General features: G+C 35.4%; 1 protein-coding gene across 1 annotated transcript in view; it reads left to right on the forward strand.

Annotated features, from left to right (window-relative positions):
• The window catches only part of si:dkey-178e17.1 (tricarboxylate transport protein B, mitochondrial), a 36,778-nt gene extending 21,330 nt beyond the window's left edge, over positions 1-15,448 (forward strand). The window contains exons 4-9 of the mRNA XM_039771531.1: positions 8,301-8,439; positions 8,864-8,948; positions 9,102-9,206; positions 9,692-9,807; positions 10,021-10,094; positions 11,155-15,448. Coding sequence (XP_039627465.1) covers positions 8,301-8,439; positions 8,864-8,948; positions 9,102-9,206; positions 9,692-9,807; positions 10,021-10,094; positions 11,155-11,269 — 634 coding nt within the window. The 3' untranslated portion in view covers positions 11,270-15,448. The remainder of the gene's footprint in view (positions 1-8,300; positions 8,440-8,863; positions 8,949-9,101; positions 9,207-9,691; positions 9,808-10,020; positions 10,095-11,154) is intronic.
• Positions 15,449-25,357: the final 9,909 nt, after the last annotated feature.

Genomic DNA, 25,357 nt, shown 5'->3' on the forward strand with positions numbered 1-25,357 from the left:
TATCATATCTTAAACCTAAAATAATTTATTTACAACAAAAAACGTTTATTTATGCAGATAGCATATGTTCACAGAATAGTTCAAAGTGCTTTCTAAGACTTCTGATACTACATGTTATTGCTAGATGATTACATTGAGTTTAAATTGACTTGAACTTGCATATATTCCATTCTGTTAGCCTTAATTGATCTCTGCCTTTTTATCGTTATGTTTTGCATGGTCAGACAAATTTGGCATTTTTGGTCATACTTTATGATGATGTTTACAAGTCACCATATAAGATAAATAAGCTGGGGGAGGAGGAATCATTTATTTGAGTAAAGAGTCAATGGATTATTTGTTTTTATTATTCAATTGATTTGTTTACCTAGTTTACTGGTGTCTGCTTATTCTTGTCTTAGTGAGGCAGAGAGCTGCTACTGATTCATGGTATAACTTGTGTCACCAAGTTTTAGTATTGCAAAATACTTGAGTGTATTTTATTCTGAGTTACAGTAGTTGTTCTTCTCTTATGCTCTTATCTCTCCTTCATTTATATAATCAATATAAATATTTTTGGACATTTTGTAGTCTCTCGGGTTTTAAAAGCACCTAAAAGTGAAAGTAAGTTATAGTGTAATGGAAAATACAGTACATAAACTAAAGGCAGTTGACCATAAACTAGTGGAAATAAACTTGATTTTATACAGATACAGAGGAAAAATAATCTGTGGGCAAAGGTCATTCTAGTAACCTAGGCTACTTGGCCACATGATTTTTTTTTTTTTTTGGTAAGATATTCTCTAGTATGCTCTAGTATTATGTATTTTACTGTGAAGTGCCAAGTATCTCTTTTTGGCAAATCTAAAATATTCCATGTTGGTTGCCTTATTATTGTGTATAAAAACTCAAATACATTTGGCTGTCTAATTTTAAATATTTCAGATATGGCCATTCTGATGAAAAATTATTAAATGAATAGGTCAAAAAATGTAAAAATCTGAAATTGAACCCATTTACTAGGAGCAAATGAATTTTGAGTGCTGTAAGTGCAGTGTGTATCATTCTATGATGAGTAATATAATCATCTGTAGCCTCCTGTATAAATGGTTTCCACGCTCACTTTGAGATGTATAAAAACTAAACTTGGACTCATCTCATGCATACATACTTTTCTGCTTGGTTTTTCAAACGGGTGGTACCCAGTGTAAAAGCAGTGCCACGGTTTCTGCGTGGTGTCCCTTTTTCATATTCGCATCCATGACATGGGCTTTACCAAATACACCGAAATTAATTGCATATTGTTTACAAATTTAATTCACTTGAGTGTAATCATTCTGTAACAATATAGTGGTGCACAGAATGGCCAAACTATTCCAAATACTACAGCTGCTGTAACGTTGTTCCAGCAAATGGAAGAATTAGAAAATAACGCGTATTTATAGATGATAATGATGACTGGCTTCTAAGTTGATTTCGAGTTCTAAGAGCTATTCGCTTGCAGCTGTGTGCTGAACTGGCATCAGCTTTACAAAGGAAGACTTTGAAGAATTGTGATCTACCTGCTTCTTTGCAAGTTCTATGTGCTCTTGCGGTTTTTAGCCACAGGAGCGTTTCAACATGAACTTGCTGACTGATCGGGTATTTACCAGACATCACTGAGTCAAGCCATGCCAGCTGTATAGGATGGTATTATCCACTTGTCATCCAGATACAAGATTTCCTCATACTGTGGTTGAACTGAGAAACATTAAAGTGTGATTCACAGCAACATCTGGTTTTCCAAATGTAATTTGAGCAGTCAACTGCACACACATTGCTATTGCATCGCCCTTGGACAAGTCACATCAGCCAGGGATGAATTGCCAAAAGAATGAGCCGACATTTTATCATTTATAGCAAGAGAGCCTATAAAAACTACAACTTGGCACAGTTGCAGGTGGTTTTTCCAACTAGTGCGGCAAAAGGCAAGCAGTCCTTTTAAGGACAGCGAGTCACTTCAAAAAAGAGAATCTATCTATCCATTGGTGCCTTCAGAGAATGAATTTGCTTATGTAAATAGAAAGCATTTCCAATTTATTTGCTGCACTACAGTCCACAGCGCTGCATAATGCACCACGCAACCGTGGCTTGCCTGTATCCGAAGAGCTGTAGTATGATAATTCTTACCCTGACTCACCAAAATGTTTAGCCAAATCGGACAGCGGTACTACTTTGTTTGAATGTAATTAGCAGAATGCAAAAACGGGTGCCACATTTATTTTGTAGCCAGTATCACATAGTAAGCCCTTATTCCTTAGTTCATTGGCCACATCTCTTACCGCATCCACTATTGCATTTTGGTAACTCCAGAACAGCGTCCGTCACCGCAGAGCTAAATGGTTGCCCAGCGGTTTCCGAGGCAGAGGTATATGTGCAGCCAGTTCCCAAAAATGTACACTGAAGTAAAATCACCACCTAGAATCATGTCATCGGCACGAGGTCAGCTTTTGTAATATTGTTTGAAAAATAAACAGGCAGTGGGCTGCAACTCACTTTTTCATGTTGACTTTGATGTATGACCACTTTTGTTGTTTCTGGCACTGTGTGACCTTCTGAACTTGAACTCTGTCTTGCTGCATCACTCTATCCCTTTCTTTTTGTTGCTTACTGTATATCCCTGCTTAAACCTACAAATAGCACATTTTTCCTTGCCTCCATTTTGCATTTGCTGAAATTCTTTTTTCCACATGTTCTTGCCGTTGTCATTTAACATACTGAATGGAAGGGGCTATTTTTATATTGATAAACATTTTCAAATATGCAAAATTCTGTGAGGAGTGGAGTGGGGCTGTAAGCTTGTGCATGTGCGTTACATTTCATGTTCATTGGGTTTTATGAAGGGAAGTGCGTGGAACTAAATGAAAAATAAGCAAGAAGAATAAAATGTTTTAGATGCATGCATGTTATTCTATAAATAACAATTACTCTACGAATATTAAAGCAATAATATTGTGTCATTATTGATTTAGCATTTGAAGGGGCACTAATAACCAATAAAGTGCCTAAAGGTTATATATAGTCTGTCCTCCTAAAATGAACAGTATATCTAAATATTTGTGATAGGCCAGGGAAATGAAAAATTCAATGTGCAGTCCCTTAAAACAATTGCAGGGTATTTTTGCATTTTCATGGAAATCAGCCAGCAAGCTGTGCTGTCATTCAGTTTGACAGGCTATTCACATTGGCATCCATGGTTTTGTGCATTATGAATATGTGAACATTCTGCTGACACAATATGATGTTTGTACTGAATTTTAAAATGTGTTTTTTTTTTTTTTTTCCTTCTGCAATGAAACTGTCAAGGAGAAAAACATTTCTGCCTTTTTTAATGCAGTTGTTTGAACTGCATCCTAAACAGTGGTATTGAAAAAGAAGTTTCTTTTATTCAGAGCCTACATGGGACCTCTAGAATTAATGCTGTTTTTACAAATCCCGTACCAAATTGCTAATAACATAGACATATACAATTCATTTTTCATTCTAACAGATTGTTCACAAACATTTTGTAGCAATGCATTTTATTACTATAAATGTTTGTGATGCACTATCTATTGCAATGACAAATGTAATGTATTTTATTAGTAGATGCAATATAAAATGCACTCCAATATATGGTGCACTACAAACATTAACACCGAAGATGACTACTTTGATTTCAGCTTGTCTTAGATGGGTAGCACAGATAGTATTGTGTATGTAATTCTATATATGCGTTGCCTGCTAAGTACACTTCATTTTTTTTTGTGAAAAATGCCATAGAAGCATGAATTTAGTTTTAATATGTACACATGAAAATAAACTGGACTATAGGCTACCCAATCGTTTTATATTTTTACAGTACTACTACAACCCAGATGTTAAGCTGAATTAGATGTACAATTTTCATGTTATATACCTCTGCTTACACCTACAAGGTAGCAGAACATTCACATTAAAGTACAGTATATGAGTAATAGAGGCACACTACAAGCACAGCTGCTTAAAAATAGGGGCCTAATATATATAAGAATTCACACTAAAACATGGAAAAGACAAAACTGGAAAAGTGTGTATGCAGAAAAAAAATCAGATGCACAAAACCATGCATAAGCCAACTTCCATTCATTTCTTTTCCATAAATCTTGTTCAATGTAAAATGTAACACATGCAGTTGTCACCCCACCCTGACTCCTCCCAGAATTCTGCATATTTAAATATGTAAATCAATAGATGGATGGATAGATACTTTATTAATCCCAAGGGGAAATTCACAGTATAAATAGCCCTTTCAGTTAAGTGTTTTGTTAAAAGATGATGGCAAAAGCGCGCACAAAAAAAAAAAAAAATAAGAATTTCACCAAATGCGAAGTGGAGGTGATACTCAGTGAAGTGGAAGCAAGGAAAAACATACTTTTTGGCGGTATTGGCAGTGGTATGAGGAACAAAAGGAACTTAATGGAATGACACTCAAAAGTCACACAGTGCCTAAAATAAATGCTTTGTATTCTATGTGTTCTATTTGTGTGAATCACTACATGCTTCTTAAATGGGCTTTCTCTTTTGCAGACAGGAGTGTACTGGCACTGATCAATACATAGAATATATTACATTCATGATATTACAGCTCTCTGATCATTTTAGAATACTAAGATACCTGATTATTATGATGAAATGTATTAAATATGAGGGCACAGTGGTGATGAGCTGGCACCCCATCCAGGGATTGTTCTTGCCTCCCACAAGATGGTTGCTGGGAGGCACATGACTGTTGATGAAATGTAATTTATTTGTGCAGTACTGTGTCTGTCAAATGTACCAACCCCCAATTCCTGTCCTTTCATTTTCTTTCATCACTTAACCAATCGCCACAATATAAGCTCTGTAATAAATGTAGAATCAGCTGTAAGCTTAGAATGTCGATTCTTTAAAACCTTTAAGGAACACGGAAAATTTTCATAATGCATGTTTAGTTATTCCATCCATCTATCCATCCAGAGTTGTGCTAGTCTCAGCAAGCATACAGCAAGAGGCAGGAACAATGGACTGGACTAGGCACTAGCTCATCATTACCACTGCACCACCGTCCCTAATGTTTAATTATAAACGGTATACATTACTTAAGTTAACAATGTACCTGTAGAATGTAATATACATACTTTAATGCATTTCATCAGAAAAATGACATGAAATTTACGTCCTAGTGTTCTAACAGCACACAGCGCCAAGAGGATAGCTCTTGGAAATCTAAATAAACTTAGAAGCCAGTCATCATCATCTTCTATAAATATATGCTCTCTTCTGATGAATTGAATCGAATTCCTTTATTGTCATTGTATGGTACAATGAGATTCAATATGCAATAACAATAATCCTATGATTAAACAATGAAAAATATATAGTATGAAAGCATAAGTACAATATATGTACAGAGTGTAAATGGCTCAGATTGTGCAATATTACAGTTGTAGTGCAAGTTTACAGTGAGGTAATTGTAATTATATGTACAAACAGTTCTACTGTGAGCACTTGATGGACTGATTGAGTGCGTTTTATAGCTCTTGGGATGAAACTGTTTCTGAGCCTTGAGGTCTGTGCAGGAAAAGCTTTGAAGTGTTTGCTGAATGGGAGAAGTTCAAATACATTGTACACATTGCTGATTCGAATTCCTGCAGATGCTGGTGGCTTTCCTGAGGCAGCAAATGCTGTATATGTCCTCCAGGGCTTTCCAATCAGCTGTGACTCCAAACACAAATACAGTGGGTTAAAATACTCTTCAGTTGTGCACTGAGAGTAACAATGCTAAAGCAACTATAGTATTTGGAATAGTTTGGCTATTATATTGTTATAGAATGATTACAATCAAGTACCTTAAATTTGTAAACAAAACACAATTAATTTCCATATATTTGATAAATCCCGTTTTCATTGATGTGAATTTAAAAAAAAAAAAAAAAAAAAAAGGAAACCACATAGAAATTGTAGCACTGGTTTAATGCTTGGTGCTGCCAGTTTTTAAAACCAAGCAGAAACTTGTCCTCCCAAGGGGGGAGGCTAACATGACAATGTGCACGGCTTTATGCCAAGTTTAGTTTTTATACATCTCAAAGTGTGCATGTAAACGGGCATATGCAACATTATTGTGCATATGCACCATTTATACATTAGGCCCCAGATCAGTAAAATTTGTGTCTAAGATGAAATTGTACTGCTGTAGCAGCCAATAGAAATAATACACACAGTACACTCAACATTAATTAGTAAGATGATAAATATAAAATAATGATATTTAACAACACAACCTTAAAATGTGTAGTGTAGTCGGAGGTTATGTTGCAATTTCCATTAGCAACACTGCCTAGAGAACTGTGGTAGAAAAACCTTGTTCTGAAGGTGTTACTTGGGTTGACCAGAGAGTAGAGCAAATGATGTTAAAACAGTTTGTCATAGTTGCTTCCCCAAAGAATTCATGGTAGTACCCAGGTGAAAACCCATTCTCCCTTATTAATTAGGTAATACTGATGGTATAAGATGTTCTTATGTTACTGCCCCAACATTCCACTGCATATGGAAAAAAAAAAAAATTTCATAGCACATACTGATGCAAGAGAAGCTCTCCCTAGTCAAAAGGAGCCGAGGTGCATTAGGAAATAAATACATTTAACACTGGCTATTCTTGTCAATGTCTTCAGTGTATGCCTTTCAAATCAAATGTCCAGGTGCACCCCTGCATATTTTTTTTATCTAGACAACCTCAATTTCTAATCTCTGTATGAAGACCAGAAAATATTGATCTTTCTGAACCCCACTGCAATTTCCTTGGTTTTGGTAATGCTGATCAGATTGACCAGTCTCCCCAATTTATTTTTTGGAGAAAAAAAACCCAGTGATTTTTGTAATTTTTTGTGTGTGTGATGTGACTGAACTTTTGAGACTTAGTTACTATCTTCTTGTCCACAATTTTGTGAAAAAATGTTTATAATAAAAAAACATTATGTGGGACCAATGATGTAAATGCAACATACATTTTTTTCCATAGCAATTTGTGCTTTTGAACAATTTTTCCATATTCCTGTAGTATAACCACTGGCCTAGTCATAGCATGAAATAAGTAATCACTAATGGCGATCTTGTCTTTTACACAAGTGGCCATTAGTCCACTTGCCTGACAACTTAGAAATGTATGTCAGTATAAGGCAAGCAAGTGCTGTTTTAATGCACTTACCGGCATCTTTTAAATACGTGCTTAAGGGTTTTTACTTTTCTTCTTGTAAGTGAATTATGTTGCTTTTACTTTGCAAGCCCTCAAGAAAAAAAAATGGCTGTGTGTTTTTTCTGTAATATGTTCAGAAAAGTAAAAGCAGTTTTTCAAGGAGCTGACCACATGCAGGAATTGGCAAGATGAACAATTCGATCTTAGAGTAATCATTTTAATGCACAGTTGTTTTAAGACAACTAAAGAATTGGCTTCAATAGAAAGACTGCTAAGGTCAGTAGTATTCTGTATGCAAAATAAAGTTCTTTAGATTTAAAGACATCTAATGAAAAGTACAAATGCCACTTTTGTTCAAAATGCAGTAAAGTTTTTAATTTGTCATGTTATTAATTTGTGCTCTATCCTAATGTTGTACTGCAGAATGTGTGATGTATCTGTCTGTTTCTCAGGGGAATCTGTCACCTGTGTTAAATTGAGCCCGTTGGTGCTGACTGATACAATAAACTCATTTTGTCTTGCAGTCCTCTTTCTATAAGGGAATGAAGTGGGACCTGATTTAAGACTTGCAGTGCTTGAAAAGAGCTGAACTGTGAAGGTCAGGTCTTGGATTGCTGTTAAAAATGTGTGACTATTAGTAGTGGGTAGCTAGCAGCTATGTTTTCAGGGGTTTCCTTACAGGTAATACATTTTGTAAGTAGTGCACTTGACTGAGTGCCACTCATGAATATGATAATTGTAGCTTAAGTAAAGGGATCATTTCAACTTTAGTATTCTAGTGTTTTTTAATATTAGAAGATAATGGAATAACCAATGGAAGATTTAAAATTTGGTTATGCTATGTAACAAACAAAACAATGGCTATACTCAGAATCTTTGTGGACAACCGTTAAGTCAGTCCTAGACCATTTACTAGATTACCGGCACAAATGAGACATGATTTCGCGCAAACAGAAGCATTACGAAAATAAATGCTGGGAGCTCTTCAGGCAAAAACCCAGTTCATTTCTTGGGGAGGTATGAAGAAATGAGGTTTCTCCTCTGGGCCCAGTTGCATCCATTTTTTTTTTCTTTCTTTATCCTTTCACAGGTTTGGAATGTTTGAATTTCTTAGTAATCACATGAGAGATGAAAAGGGAAAGCTAGACAGTACTCGTGGCCTTATCTGTGGTCTTGGAGCTGGAGTAGCAGAGGCTGTTGTAGTAGTGTGTCCCATGGAGACAATAAAGGTAAGCAGTTCCCATGATTACTTACACTGCTAAGTCCTAGCTTGGTTGCAGGCAGGCTACTGTTAGTTTTATGATGGATAACAAGTTTCACTCCTGTATTTTCTATAGTATTATTAGCTCTGGCACTAGCTAGTAATTAAAAGATGTCAGTCATTTAAGGAATAGGGTGTGGAAGTTTTAGACTCTAGCCAAATAAACTTTTTTTTTTTTTGAAAATAAAAAAAAAATCAAACATTTTGAGTTTCATATTTGACAACGCAGTTAAGTTGGATTTGAGTATATGTTGGTCTAGAACTTAAAACAGAGAGGAATAAATGTTCTAGTCCCAGCTTTGTACTGTTACTATATATGAAACATAAAGAACATAATCGGTGTTCTATTTCATTTGCCATTTATTCTGAATGTACTTATGCCTGTTCTGTAGGTTAAGTTTATTCATGACCAGTGCTCGGCTCAACCAAAGTACCGGGGATTTTTCCATGGTGTGCGGGAAATAATCCGACAGCAAGGTCAGTGGAGACTGCCCATGTGATCAGCAGACAGCTGTGCCTGGTAGTCTGAAGATGTCAATTTAGGCTTCAACTTTCATGAATATTAACCATTAAATTTGAAACAGAAAAATGAAAAACAAAAATGTATTCCTCTTAAACTTTATTTTGCAGGCCTAAAAGGAACTTATCAAGGTCTGACAGCCACAGTACTGAAGCAGGGATCTAATCAAGCAATCCGATTTTATGTGATGACATCACTCAGGAATTGGTATAAAGGTACTTGTGTGTTAATATATGTTAATTAAACTGCTATTTTTTTTAAACTTGTGTGTATAAAATAATTTAAATTGTGGCAAGTAGAAAGAAGTCAATGAAGTGTGGCCTTTATAAAATAGGCTCTATCATTATATTGAGCATGAAGCCTCGTTGTTATTCAACAGTTCCTAAGATGTAAACTAACAGTATATTGCAAATGTCTATTCCCTGGCAGACAAGTCAGCAGCACATACCTTCTACTCCTACTTAATGTTTTTTCATTTGTCTGTACTAAACTGTCCTCCTTGGTCTCTAGGTGAGGCAGCAGCAGCTACCCTTTTGTCTCCATAGAAGGCTTAAATTAGTTGAATGAATTGTATTTCATTTAAATGGGAGAGAAGGCTGGTAGTCACTGTCTGGTATTCATTAAGATCTGGTTCAACATATAATAAATGTACTACTACTTCTGTAGTGACCTACTTTTAATATTGAGTTTCCTACATCAGGTGATGACCACAGCAAAGAGTTAAACCCTTTTGTCACTGGCATGTTTGGGGCTATAGCTGGCGCAGCAAGCGTATTTGGAAATACTCCTCTTGATGTTATAAAGACAAGAATGCAGGTAGGTTTTTTAGCTAGCTTCTGGGGAAGGTGCTTTACCTTACAAAGCCTGCTATGTTTTGTTTCACAGAATGCCGGCATGAAACAGTTGTCTTTTTTGCATGTAAAAAAAATATTGTTCCCTTATGTCATTTCAGAATGTCAATCAGAGATGTAACCTGTTTTTCTTTTAGTTGTGCAATGTAATATATGCTTTGTGCTTCTCTTTTTTCAGGGACTAGAAGCTCACAAATACAAAAACACATTTGACTGTGCCTATAAAATCATGAAATATGAAGGTCCCTTAGCGTAAGTATACCTCCATAGGTTTTTTTTTTTTTTTGTTTTGGTGTATTCCCTCCTCTTCATTATGCTGTTGTGCTGTGCTTGTTAAATCATTAGAATGCTATTGCTGTCCGCATTTAGGCCAAATTTGGTGGAATAGCTTATGTTTAATTGAATATTAGTGGCTTTGAATTTTCTCCATTTGTAGGTAATATGTGTATTGTGGAATGATTGATTTTTAAATTACTTTTGCAACACTATTATTTTAGACGTGTCACTCTCTTCTGAGTGCCTCTTGAATCTCTGGTTTTGGCATAATATCATTTATTTGCATAGTTAACACTAAAAGACTTTTTTATTTTTAAATGAAGTTAACATCTTTGATAAGCTCTTTACAGAACTTCCAATCATTTTACACCTAATTTGGAGCACCTTTTTCAAATATTTCAGTTTAGGAAATGTACTGTTAGAACACATTAAAAGTCAGCCTTTTCAGTTAAACTAAAATTCTGTAGCAGGGACTGATTAGCAGATTTTGGACAGTCCGTTTTGTATTTTATTTTCCATTAAAGTCTATTTTTCTTTTTAGTTGTGTGATTTTTAAATTGTTTGATTAAAATATGTTAAATCAATTTCCTGGAGTAATGAATAGCAGAAGACAACAATTAAAAACATTTTCAATTTTATTGCTTTTGTCAGTTGTATACTTCAGGGGTTTTGGAGAATGAATTGGTGAAACAATTTAATAATTAGTTTCCATTATCTTATGTATTAATACATTATGTATTAAAAAACATTCTTTAGTCCTGAATCTTATGCAGCCAATCCTTTCCAGACCACTGGTTATCTATCTATTTCAGTGTATTTGAGTGCCTCACCCATATAATTTTTTTGGCACATTATCCATAACAAGTCAAACACAACTTTTATAGTTTAATTTTGAATAATCCATTTTCAAGACAATTTTTCATTCATGAATGAAAATTAATTTAACTGAAATACAATATGTAGAATGTAAAACTTGCATCACTTGAATCAAAAAGTCACAATCTAAAAGTTTTTCATTTGTTCAATTCACTGGCAGGTTTTACAAAGGAACCATTCCACGCTTGGGGCGTGTCTGCCTGGATGTTGCCATTGTGTTTATCATTTATGAAGAGGTGGTAAAAGTTCTGAACAAAGTGTGGAAGACTGAGTGAACCTGGGCACATGTAGACTATCTGCTGGAATTAAAGTGCTTTATCAGGTCTATTGCCTAGCAGGAAGAAATGAAGCGACTGATGAAACCGGATGTGCCTCAGGCGAAAATCACACTTGTCACTACGTGCATTTTACTAGTGACCATATTTATATTGAAATTTTACCTCCCGTTTAGCTGGATGCATCACATTGACTAATAACTGGATTACTGCTGTCTGTTTGACAACATGGAAATGTGTGTAGTGGCTGGTTTTGAGTAGTTTTGAGGGCACAGTGCTATATATTATCCCTTAAACATTATGTATGAAACTAATTTATATATGAGAGGTTTTGTAGCTTATCCAGGCAGCTCACCCTGAATCTGAAGTTCACTTAGTAGCTGTACAATTGATGAGTAGGCATAAAATAAGGCATAAAATGAAATACTAAAACTGAAATTCTTCCAGAACTACAGGGCCAATCTATTATAAAACCAGTACAATGGAGCCTTTAAATTTGTTTTTTTTTTTTTTCTTCCCAAAAAAGCAGCCAAAACAGAAATCTACTTAAGTGAGAAAGGCTTAAGTTATTATTTAGCCTAGAGGGCTGCATAAAATGTAAGAGAAAGAAGGAATATTAGAAAACCAAATATTACCCAGTGCCAGTTTTGTAAGTCCAGGATTTTGGAACTTTGAACTTTTTAATTGTGTGTATGTGTTTTAATACACTAGTTTTAATTAAGTGCCACAAGAGCTTGAAATGCAATTGTTTTAGCTGGAATGTATCTGGTTGTTTCAAATTTTTACATTTCTCATGGTGTTAGCCTTTGGCATATCCTAAGAATGTCATTTAATTGCAAGAGTATTTCCTCACAAAGCTTTAATTCTCTTATTACATTTACATTTATATGATTGATGTTATTTACATCCATTAATTGTGTGGCCTTTGTCTTTAAGAACAGCATTCAGGACCAGCCAAACTGGTTCTAGTGGGTCTTAAATAATTTTAAATCACCAAGTGCTTTGCACAGTTGTCCTCTGGTTCATGAGCTAGCCACTTAGCAATTATGGGCCTTGGGGAAACCTCCCTGTAACAGTGCCAAATGCATATGTGCCAAAACGGACTCCATTTTTATTGGGAATGTACTGTGTTGTTTTTCTTTGCATTTTATTTGAAAAGTTTTTTTCTTAACTTCACTTGTCGCTTTCCAACAAAAAGCTCTTGTGGAAAAAGTCCCATAGAGGATTTGTTATGTTTTAAAATCATTCCATAGAATAAAGCAAGAAATCAAAATTCATCAATGATACTAAGGGGATTTCTTTTCAAGATCATTTTGTTAAAAATGTACTATTATACTGTTTCAAATGTGAAAAGATTTTGTTTTTCATAGTCTCTTTATTATGGAAAATTATGGTATAATACAGTGGTTCCCAAGTTCAGTCTGGGTGCACTGTGGCTGCAGGTTTTTATTTCAACAAATTTTAAAATCAGTGTGTTACTCATACTTTTATTTAATCTCATTGTTTAGTGAGTAGCCATATCTGTATTCTTATTCAGAAATATTTACATTTTTGCCAAAGCATTAAATGCCATTTTCTTTTTTTTTTATTTTACACTTTTGTATAAATTTTTTTCCCTTAATTGTATCCAAATGCTATTACCACTGAATGCTATTGGAAGATCACTTTTCTGCCTAAATGTACAGAGAAATGGTATTGTTTGTACCCTTGTCTGCACTGCTTATAGCCTCTGGATATAGCTAACTGAGAAATGCCACAGAGAGAAAGGTACATTTTAAAAAAAGAAAATGGCAAAAGAAGCACAAGCATTTAAAGCTTTTCCAAAAAGTACAAATGCTTGTGAATTTATTTTGAAGTATTTGAATGACAGAAAACTAAATAATGAAATCAATTAAAAGTAAAAATTATACACTTGATTGGGAAATTGGTTGGAATAAAAATAATTGTACTTGGCAGGTTTTTATTAAACTGTTTACTATGCAAAACATTAACACTGGTTTGGGTGGTTAAAAATGTAATTAATTCTTAATTGGGAATTTTATAAACCTTTGTTTCCTTTTTGTATGTAGCTGATTTTCTATTAAGACCTGTTAAAATGCTTAATACTCCAATTTAGATGTCCAATTTATTTTTTTCCCCTGTTAATTTTGTTTTTGGTGCAGTCATTTGTTATAAGTTTCCAAGTGAACTTACGAAAGCACCCTAGCCATCAATGCACAACTCTCCCTTTTAAGTATAGTAGATATTACTGTACATTAAACAATTGTTAATACACTAACATATTTAAGAGGAATTTTTAACAGACTGGCATTAGTGGTAATATAAATTTAAGGTAAAATTAGGAGAAACCATTCCATGTTTTTTTTTTTTCCTCACCCAGTTTCAACTTTAGAAAGAGAATTTTAGTACATTAATTTTGTAGTCTGTGTAATGGATTAGTCTTTGATCCACAAACTTCACTGTCCCACAGTATGTTTATAAATTGCAGTCCCATCAAGCTATAAACTGAAGGATACATTTCACTCCATGCATTTTACAAGTAAGGGATTATTAGGGAGCTGGAGCCTTAGTATAAATAATTCTTCTGTAACCATTATGATCAAGCTAAGATTTGAATTCTTAAGCAAATATAAAAATGTTAAAGATGCCATTATTCTATTACAAAAAACAAAACGGATGTGCATAATTTCTCTTTATGGCCTTTAGGGAAAGTTATCTTGGGCAGTTTGCACATTTTGTGCACTGTTTACTCTGCCATGATGAAAACTCTTCATGCTTACAGTAGCTTTTTTAGTTTTATTTATTACTGTATTTCAAAATTAAAAGATTTTGCTATTTGCAGTATTTTGACGATAAAGTGGTTTTATTTCATTCTTAGTTATTTGCAGTTTTGGAAACCTATTTTTTTAAACTTTTTTTCCTTCACGTTTGTCAAAATGGCATGAACATTGTACAAGTGGACTTAGGAGTTTTGTGCATGCCTTCAGTCTCGATGAATGTGACTCAAAATGTGAACCCTAATCCAAAATCATGTTTCAACTTTTACATTAATGTCTAATGTTGTAAGATTGAATTATGCAAACAGGATATACTGTATACATTCTCCTGCGTTCATTGTATATGCAAATATAACTTTTAGAATTTTCTACAACACTGTTGTATTCCCTTTTGAAGAAGCCATTGAATCAAGAACAAGTTATTTTTTGCTTTTCCTTATGATGTGCTGTTTTAACTTTTAATTTTTTTTTGCTAGATGTAAATCCCACCTTGATTTCAAGGGTCACCCTGGTGCCTCAGAACTGTCTGTTTACTTGCTTATTTAATGAATGTGTTGTATGTGTTTATTATAATTTTTTTAATGTGATATCAAAACTATTGTGCAAGACTCCTGCACTTCTGGCCAAATTCTGTGGTAAACATGCAAGTGCCGATAACAGAAGGGAAATGAAAGTATTTCTCTACTTTCTTTTCTCAAGCTGTTTCCTTCTGCTAATTTTTATTAATACGTTTATTTTGGCAGAATATAGAGTCAAGCAGTGTTATCCAAATTGAAACTTCTAGTGGACTGGATATAATATAGCAACATTTAAATTATCATTTAGAGTGTAAAATCTGCTTTAAATAGGTTTGTTGAGTCAGCCTTGAATGTTTTGTTCAAGTAGACAAGCAGAGTTCATGTGATTACAAAAACTCACAATGTTTTAGAATTATGACTGCTAAATTGATGTTGCACAGGCCAAGTTGGGATGTGTTCATCATAGACCAATAAGCAGCACTGCGTCAACCATGTCCAGAGTTAGATAAAATGCTGCATTTAGCACAAAGTAGGGTTTTGTATATCCTGGATTTAATTGAAATGTACTTGCTACCCTCTTGTCTGACACAGAACATAGAAAATTGATAAATGCAAAAAAAAAAAAAGTTTTGAATCTCATCTTCTACTCTTCATGTGTTGACAAGTGTGATATCTGATGTGTCATGCAGCAATTGGCAAGGCCTAGGAGAGCCATCACTTTCCTACATATGATAGTGTAATGTTGTATTGATTTTGTTTGTAGCTGTGTTCATTGTGTCTGGTCTGGAGTTTATGTCTTAATACAGTATGTCTCTACACTGAGTGCCTCAAAAAATTTAAAATGGTTTTACTTTCAATGAATGAATAAACAAAACTAGAAAATACAAGTTGTGGTTCAGTTTTTCTAGAATCTGCTGAGAAGAATGCAGTAACTTAGGATGGGGGAGTGTCAAACCAAAAAAACAATTTTGTTTTACCTCTATGTGATATTTTGTATGAATAAATATGAATGAGGAAGCTTGAAGCATAGCCTATGCAATCATGGTCTTCCAAAAGTTTTTCAAGTCTAGGATAATGAAACCATTTGTAGGGTGTGTAAGTGAGTCTATGTTTTGACTACAGCCTAGAATGGTTTGCTGGCAGGTAGCCATTGGTCACTGCTGGTTTTGTATCCTAACTGCAAATAGACTGTGACATATCACATATAGTGGTGTATCACCAACAAGTTTTAGAGTAAAATTTTACAAACAATTGTGCGAGAGGCACACCACTAATAATGATAATTCTTTGCATTTATATAGCACTTTTCTCACTACTCAAAGTGCTCAGCATTTGAAGGTTAAGGGCCTTGCTCAAGGGCCCAACAGAGCGGAGTCCCTTTTGCCATTTATGGGATTCGAACCAGCAACCTTCCGATTGCCAGTGCAGATCCCTAGCCTCGGAGCCACCACTCCGCCTCTTGTGAATTGAACTTAATGGTTGGATTGCTGCACATTGCATATATATGTTGTATAAGAGAACCTTTAAAATCGGTAATTTTCATATCCCTTTCACTATGGTAAAGATGGACAAGCACAGTAGTAGTTGTAGTATTGTCACATGTATAGGGAAGCTTTTACTAACCAGTATGCATCATGTTGCCACACTTTGACTTCAGGATATACAACAATAACAATGTATTGAAAAAATTGTTGCATCTTTCCAATTCTCCTCTTACCCAGGGTGTTTCTTAAGATGATACCCTGTTATTTAGATGCCATGTACACAATACTCAGTTACTGACCTTTCATACTAAAAGTAGGTTTTTATTAATGAAGTATTCTTTTTATATATGTTCATTTTATCTCATATAAAACAGAACCAGCCAGTAAAGAAACCATTCACACCTCTAAAAGTGTAGGTGTATGACTTTCATGTTTAAGGTACTGAAACCCTTTAAGACTGCCAAGCACAATAAAATGCTTCCTAGAATCATTATTGCCTGCTGTAGAGAGATCCAGCATTACTTGCCATTACAGATCTTCTGTGAGAATCCTATTTAGAATGTGTAACCTCGGATACATTCAGTTCCAGGAAAAACATCCACTATTTCCTTTAGAGCTTAATCTAGTATTTGGAATGTTAATCAAAGTCCTGCTGCTTTTTCTAGATCCTCAGTCAGTGATTTTGCAAGTTTCTTTTCAAAAAGGTTTGAGGTCACAGAATTATTTGTAATATCACTTAAAACCACCAGATGGCAATATCGGTAAATAAACCATGTGCAAAATTCCAGGACCCTCCAGAGTGGGTTTATGTCATGAAATGGAAGACGACAGAGTAAATGGCTAGTGAATATTTTCCTCAACTTTAATAGTTTAGATTTAAAGTTTAGAATTCATTACCAAATATATAATTAAACATACATTTTCAAATTAATGAGCAACATAGAGGAATGTTTTATGTATATTGCCTTCGATAAGGGTGTCTGCTAGAAAAAACAAATTTTGGGACCAGGGGCCTCTGTGCCACCTTTTAACTTTGTCAGTCATCGAATGACCAGAGTGCCTGATGCACCTGAGTTTTAAACTACAGAAGTTTGATTTTTGATTTTTCCAGTACGAAGATATTTTAAAAATGCAAACAAAAACTGCTTGCCTTTTCTTTACGCAAAATGTCTGTGAAGCCTTGGACTATATAGTCTAACATAACAGTAGAATGTAACGAGATCACTTGAAACACGAGGAAGCTGCTACTATACTTTAATAGTCCCCTGTTATCTGCCAGTTGACAGTGGGAGGTCATCAGAGTAGGTTAATTTTTTAACATAGCGTGTTTTGATATTAACAGGTTTTGGGCAAGTAAAAGGGCATTAGTTATCCAAACATGGCCTAAAGGAGCTCAAACTCGCATGAAGAAGGTGCAGTGTTTTTATAGAGCATACTGTATACAAGCACTGTAGGCACTTTGGTTAATGCATTGGATGTACACTGCTGAGCAAGTTTCTCGGAAACTCTTCAGCTACACACTTGTGGTTTAAAGTACACAGGAAAAATGTCAGAAAATTAACATAATATTAGAAAAGTTAGGAATTGGGGCCTCAGATTGTGAATCTCTTTTAATATCATCATTTCTTTTTCACCTAAATATTTGGAGCTGAAGGGAGATTACATTTTACAGTAAGTAAGCCTGTATATGTTTGCATTCAGTTAGTCTGTGCAGTCAATGTTCTTCCACTAAATCCAAGGACTGTAACTATAAAAGGCATGTGTAAGTCTGATTTTTAAAATGCTGGTTGCTTCTCAGAAGAAATCTCCATCATGAAAAAATGCAATAATGTGCTAGACTAACAATACATTTTCATTATTAACATTGTTATTCCTGTTGCACCATTCTATCAGATGCCAAAGTGCTCCACCAACTTTTTTTTTTTTTTTGGGACTAATAAACAGTGTATAGAAACTTTTTTTGTTCAGTTCTAAAATGTAAACTACTGTATGTCTCAATTATTCACAAGTCTCGCACACAGAGTAAAAATCTTTGTTACATTTACACATTTAACTACATTTTAATAGAGAGTAGGCAGCATGGAGTCATTGCTAAGGCTTTACGTCAAGGTTGCTGGTTCAACTCCCACCTCTGTCTTGCTTTGTGGTCTTGAGCAGGTCACTTAATCTGCCTGTGCACATAAAAAATATCTGCAAGCAATTGTAAGATACCTTGTACATGTAAGTCGCTTTGAATAAAAGAGCTAGCCAAATGTAAAATACATTTTAAAAATAACATGCCTAGGAAAGTGTCTACATCGTTTAATCTTTATTATTGTAGCATGCAGTGGAGTTGGTATGAGAAATTATTTTAGTCAAAAACTAAACTGTGGATCTCAAAGTCAGCTTCGATGTTGGTCACTTTTATGGTTTTAAATATTTTATTGGAATGTTTATATAATAAACAACAAGACTAACCATTGGGCAATTTGTATGTTAAAACTAAACTTAACAAAATAAAAAAAATAAAAAATTGTACACTTGGTACAAACAAAAATATTTTTTCAAATTAATTTCAGTAGACTGCACAAGTGTTTTTAATTTTTATTTCTACTCATTCTTCCCTTTATGTAAACCAATATTTAGAAAACCAACTTCCAGCTTTATTCTTTTATTTTTGTTACTTTGTCTTCACAGATGCAGAAATTTAACAGTCTGACATTCGTTTCTCAGAATCATTAAGCAGTAAAAATGTAACATTATATTAAAGATGTAAATTTTTTCCTATATAAACAGCTATTATTCGTGCTGATAGAAGGGAATTTGATTACTTTGGTTCTTTCTGTCATATTTTATTAAGTTGGCTTCTTTCAGGCATTCATTTTTTTGTTTTGTTTTAGTCTAATTATTGGTTCCTCCTTCAGAAATGGTAAAGAACATTGTAGTGCGGGTAAGAAGACAGGGATAGACTAAGGGCAATGGCAAATAGTGCATCCTATGTAGTACAGATGGAAAGAATTATACTGAAAATCTGTAGTGTTGGGCTGTAACTGAAAAGTTTAAAGGGACATGGAGCATAATCAGAAATGCAGGTAGATGCCCAAGGTTTGGAAACATGTTGCAGGAATATAATCAAATTCAGTATCCTAAACAGAAGATGAAATCCAAAACACTAGGCTGAAAGAGGCAAACACCCCTAAATCTTTCTAAGATGTAAAGGATTTGGCCATTGAGTTCAGGGTAAAGCTAGAGAGCCCATTTAAGCACCCTAGTGTTAGGCAACTCATTGGCTGTAGCCATTGGTAAAATGTTATTACCGGAGATTTTGAAAACAATTTCTGTATTACTAAAATGTTGCATTTCCATCTTAGTGATGATAGATATTATGCATTTTGGTTAAAAAAAAAAAAAAAGTTGCATTTCCATCACTGTTGTAATGGTACCAAATGGAAAACAGGACACTGAATGTGAAACATTAGATTTCATCACTAGATCAATGTTAACTAATGTCAAATATGACACATTTGGTAGAATGTTCCACTATTTTTCCAATAACTAATATATGGCCATTGATTAAAAATCCATATTCAATCATTGCACCTACGCTAGCTGAAAACAACTATTGGTAAACCATTGCATTTCCCTGAATATGCCATCTGGTGTTATTGATAAATAAGGTACTGTCGGCTAATAGCTAAAGTCCAGCACTGTCGGCAACAAATCAGTCACCTTTGGTTAGCTGTTTCACTTTTCCAAAGGTAGCTCAAAACATATTTGGGAGCACAGGTAAAATGCAGTCTTGCAATCTTCATGCCTTTTACATACATACATTCATTCATTCATTATACCAATAACGTGTGACTATGCATAAAATGCTGTATGGTGATCATCATGCCAATGATAGCCAATGTCCAATATGAGCTAATTGGTAAATACTGTAGGTGCATTGAATTCATCATGCCAAGTATAGCTGATGCCCAATACATCAGTGATGGTTACAACATGGTATAATGTACTAATATTAGCTAATAATAGATTAAATTATTTAGAGGGTGGGCCTTAGTACTAATCTAATATTGCACTAATATTGGTCGAGTCAAAACGATTGCTTGCCAGGTTTTAGCCAAAGCATACCCCATTTAGGAGAGCAGTGTGCTCCTGTGAAGTGCTTTTAATGGTGTTGCATTGCCCAAATAGCACTTAATAAGCAGTCATGTTTGTTTTTGCAGCTGTATTCAGCCTAGAGTACCTGCTTACCACATTGAATCGGCTTCCCTGATCTTTCTGTAAATTACACGATTGGTTTTCTTTTTTTGGTTACCCTCGTCAAATGTCCACAATAGCAACCCCCACCCAGGCACAGAAGAACTGGCCATGTCCTTCCCCACCCCCAACACCACCACAGCTCCTAATAAATACAATTCACTTGACTCAAATCTGTGACCCTGTCCCCTTGACCCAGCCACAGAGAAGAAGGCTGCAAAGATTCGAAAAGCGGAAACTGATTCTATTATAGTAGAAAATTAAAATGCTTTAAAAGTTATAGAAAAATAGAGCTGTTAACCACTGAGAAAAAGGGGGAAAATTAATGATGCACTCTGGCATGTGCATTCCTCTCCATTGTTATTTAATACTTGGTTGGACTCTGCATACCACGTAGAAGAAGCAGAAGTGTCCTTGAGTGCAGAAACCAAAAGTCAGCCAAACTGGGACATCTGCTACCCACACTCTCACAGTAGTGACATGGACACTTAAGTCTGTCCTATGCAAATAATTGCATTGCTGCTTACATTGTATGGCGCTTCTGCTTTTTTAGGTTGTAGAATGAATCGCTGTGCCAGGCTCTGTAGACATCAAAGTTTTCCTAAAAACTGCAGGGAGGATTATTCTTCCTTTTTCTTTTTTTTAAATAACTGCATACTTTCTTCTAGTTATATCATTATTAATATTATTATTACTATTGTTGTACATTCTTTCTGTATAGCACACAGTTTAAATAATGTCATCTCCAGGCAATTTATGTAGTTAAAATATATATAAAAAGAAATAAATACAAAGTAAAAGACACTAGAATACAGGACATAAATAGATGAAATAACCATTATAAATGACTTAAACACATATGTGTCTTTCAAGTTTCATTTGTTTTTCATCTGTATGAAGACCCAAAAATGAGCATCTACAGACCGAAGTGAATGAGGTGAAATGGAGTTATGTGGGAAGTTTCTGTGTAGTAGTAAGTACATATGTGGCAATATCATGGACATAGTGTAACTTCTGGGTGGTAAGTGGGCAGAGATCAACAAACTAAGATTCGCAGTACTCCATGCAGGATGGCATAAAAGCATGGACCACCTTCGTGGCATGTTATATGGTAAAAATGACCTGAGTTTGTTGAATTAGAAATCTTACAAGCAGAAGTACATGTGACTTAGAAAAGAAAGTGGTGTCAAACTTGACCCGCAGACTGGTGATGAAAGAGTAAATCAACTGTCCAACAGTGATATGAGATCAGGGTACCCAATACATTGGCTTCTGATGTACCACTCTTTACATGTATATGTTTAAAAAAAAAAAATTATTAAAATGAAAGTAATTAGCTTATAGCATATACTAGATTGCAGTCAATTTAATTTGTTCCAAAAAAACACATGGGGATTTAAGTTGAAATCAGCTGACGTACATGTTAAGAATGAAATTGAGAAGAGATATGACTTCAACTGAAGTACAAACATGAGCTCTAAAAAGATATCAGAAGTGTAAGTGTTCACCAAGAACAGCCTGGTAGACTTTTAAGGTAATGACAGATGTAACACTGCAGATCTCCATTTAGAATTGTGTATACATGTTGCATCCATTTCAGAGTTTTTTTTTTTTGCTTGTTGGAAGCTCATGTACGAGTGGACTTTACTAGAGATACTATGGATATAGGTGAGATGCTTGACTCTCTAGAAAGACATCAGTCAGAATGACGAGTAACTGTTGGGGCTGAAAGTTGCTGCATCAGAGCACAAACGTTGTTGAGTATTCTTATTTGTCCAAACTAAATACTAAACATTCCCCCACTAGTATGTCTCCAGATTCTTTCAAAGAAATGCATTTCATTCCATATTGAGACTTAATAAATTATCTCCAATATTTAATAAGCTGGGCGGCACGGTGGCGCATTGGTAGTGCTGCTGCTTTGCTTCCCGGGTCCTCCCTGCGTGGAGTTTGCATGTTCTCCCCATTTCCTCCCACAGTCCAAAGGCATGCAGGTTAGGTGCACTGGCGATCCTAAATTGTGCTTGGTGTGTGTGTGTGTGCCCTGCGGTGGGGTGGCACCCTGCCCAAGGTTTATTTCCTGCCTTGCACCATGTGTTGGGGGGATTGGCTCCAGCAGACCCTGTGACCCTGTAGTTTAGGATATAGCGGGATGGATAATGGATGGATTTAGTAAGTCTTATGGGGAACAGCAGTTGCTAACCCAGTTCATTAACACATTAAAGAAAGTATGAAGACATGTCTGTTCCACATGATATTTAACCCATATTGTATTTAAGGTCAATATCAAGATGCAAAACCTGTTTTGTACCTTTCTTATAAAGGAGACTTTTTGTTAGTTATAACTATTAAAAATTAACATCTCCAAAGGAGACAATAAAAAAGACATCCTAAGGACAAAAGTTTGTGGTAGTATTAAAGGGACCTGAATAATCACAGAAACAAAAGTAGTTGTGCTTTAACTTATTGTATCTGTCTGGTATGAGCTTTAAGCACAAGTTCACATCTTGGAGATGGGTCAATTTTAGTACAAAACAAATTAACCACATGACTTGTATATAAATACCTCTTATGATCATAACAGCTCATTTTAATAAAAGCTTTCAAAAATAACATTTGATATGGCACCAAATAATCACCAGTTGCAATCCAGCATTAGGTTTAATTCATCATAATAATTTAAAAACTTGCAAAATCTCACTGAGACATTGGCTTCTCAAACCCAAAAAACACAAATAGTGCCTACCAGTTGGGAAGTCAGACTGTGGCTCTCTAGTGGCTATAGTAAACAGCAATTATTCAGAAGACTAATTTCAGTCCCAACTACTGTCGCCTGTGACCCTGCCTGACTTGTGTAGTCCTCCAGTGTTCAGACTCCAAAATAAGAAGGAAACATTACATTGTGTCTGTAAAGTGCCTTGGGATGACAATCACTGTGGAAAAGTGTGGTATAAAGAGAATTTGCATGTGGAAATGTGTTTTAGATATTTCTCACAGTATGGAAGATGTGACAAAAGCCAAGAGAATCAATACAAAGCAGAATTTAACTTTTTTTGGTTTTAAATGATGTAAATGCTAGGCATGGGTAGTTTATAAATGATGTGTGTCTGTTGATAAACTGGTGTCTATCATTTGCTGGTTCCTACATTTGTGCCCAAGACTGTCAGGAATAGGGTGTAGTTCACAAAGTGGTGAGCTGAAAAATATCTGCATGTGTAATATATATACTACATAAAAATAGAGTAGAGAAGGTCCTGGTCACAGTACTTATGACATGCAGTTACACCAGGAACTGGGCAGCAGCCATGATTAACAGGTTCCTGACATCAGCTACAGTTGAATGTTCTGTATAAGTACTCTGGTATGCTATTGTATGAGTAGCTCCCTGAAACTTAAAGTAACAATAGAATCCAGCTGCAGGCCTCCACTGCTCCACTCCAATGAGGAGATTGTTGCTTTGCATTATACGTTGACGATGTTCTGTCATATGCCCAATTACACTATGATTAAGACTGGGGTTCTGGTAGGGTTATTGGACTCAAATAATGGCAACTGCCAAGTAAATCATGTGATATAAATGCCAATCCAATAGGTTATTTAGCAGTGCTCTAGACTCTTAGAGATGTGAAGGTCTGAAACTCAACCCCAAAGCAATGGGTAGTTAATCTGAGGATGCCCTGGCCCATTTAAAGGAAAGAGGAAAAAAAAAAAAAACGGTTCAAAAGGGCAGGGGACACTTGGATCTACTGGAGGGAACCCTGGAAGAACAGCCTAGGGAGATTAAACCTGAGCCAGCAAGTGATAGTTATGGTTGTCCAGAAGTGGCCCAGGTTTGAAAGCCACCTTCAGCCAAAGCAGTTGACAGCAGGCATTATCTAGGTAGAAGAAGAGAGGCTAAATACCATGTAAAGTGAGTGGATTCGAGTATAAATGTTTTTATGTGTATATGGCACCTTTTTGGAAGAACAGTGGTGGCAACACTAGTTAGTAAGGGCCTTGATGTATCTTCTGTTTGTGGTTTTTCCATTAGTTTTTTATTACTTTTTGAGTTCTCCCTTAATTGTTTCTCTTTGTATTTAATAGATAGCTAATAAATCACATTTAATTTTATCCACTGTTTTTTTCTGTAGCTATAAGACCTCTCAAAAAGAAACCCAAATGGTTGTATTTATATAAATTAACTATGTGTGAGAGTGTGTGTAATTTGTATCATCTAGGTACAGATCTGTAGATGGGAGACCATCTAGGAAAAGCTTGGGTTGCTGCTGGAACAGGTGTTTTCGAGGCCAGTTGGGGGCACTTATCCTGGGTTCTGAATGTGGATCCCAATGTCTCCGTGCAAAGATGGGGACACACTGCTGTTAAAATGGCTCAGTCCTTCGGATGAAATGTAAAACCAAGGTCCTGACTCTCTGTAGTCATAAAAGATCCCCGAGCATCCTTCATAAAAAATAGGTTGTATCTAGATGTCTAGGCTAAATTACCCACCGTGGCTTAATCATTCTCACCCCCTAATCATCCCCAGTCTCTAACTGTCCCTCTCTCTCTCACACCACCTAACAGTTAATGTGTGGTTGAGAGTACTGGCACAAAAATGGTTGCCACTGTATCATACAGGTGGAAGCTACACATTAGTGGTGGCTGAAGTGGCTCCCCACTCACTTAAACGCTTTGCGTACTGAGAAAAGCACTACATAAATGTAAAGAATTATTATGTATTGCTATGACCTGGAAGTGGAAGCGTGCTTTATAAGAATGAACTTTTCATCCAAGTGCTAGTAACCGAGTGCAAGATCACAGAAAAGGGACATTATCTGGAGTGGCACAACAGAGAATTTGAAGAATTTGAAATTTTCCTCTAAGCAAATTCCCACACTGGCTATGTTTTAGTAACTTTATCCAAGAGTTCTTTCTTTGGCTCCTTGTTTAGCACCGTTTGATCTTTGCTTCAGACTCTCCTCTTATACTCTGCTTGATCCTTTATCATGGATCAAGTAAATGGCTGTGGCTGGACTGAGGGGAGTCACACTTAACTCATTGTATGCAGTGTTAAGCTTGATAGTATAG

Source organism: Polypterus senegalus, chromosome 12 (genome assembly GCF_016835505.1).
Source record: "Polypterus senegalus isolate Bchr_013 chromosome 12, ASM1683550v1, whole genome shotgun sequence".
In the NCBI taxonomy this organism is placed as follows: domain Eukaryota; kingdom Metazoa; phylum Chordata; class Cladistia; order Polypteriformes; family Polypteridae; genus Polypterus; species Polypterus senegalus.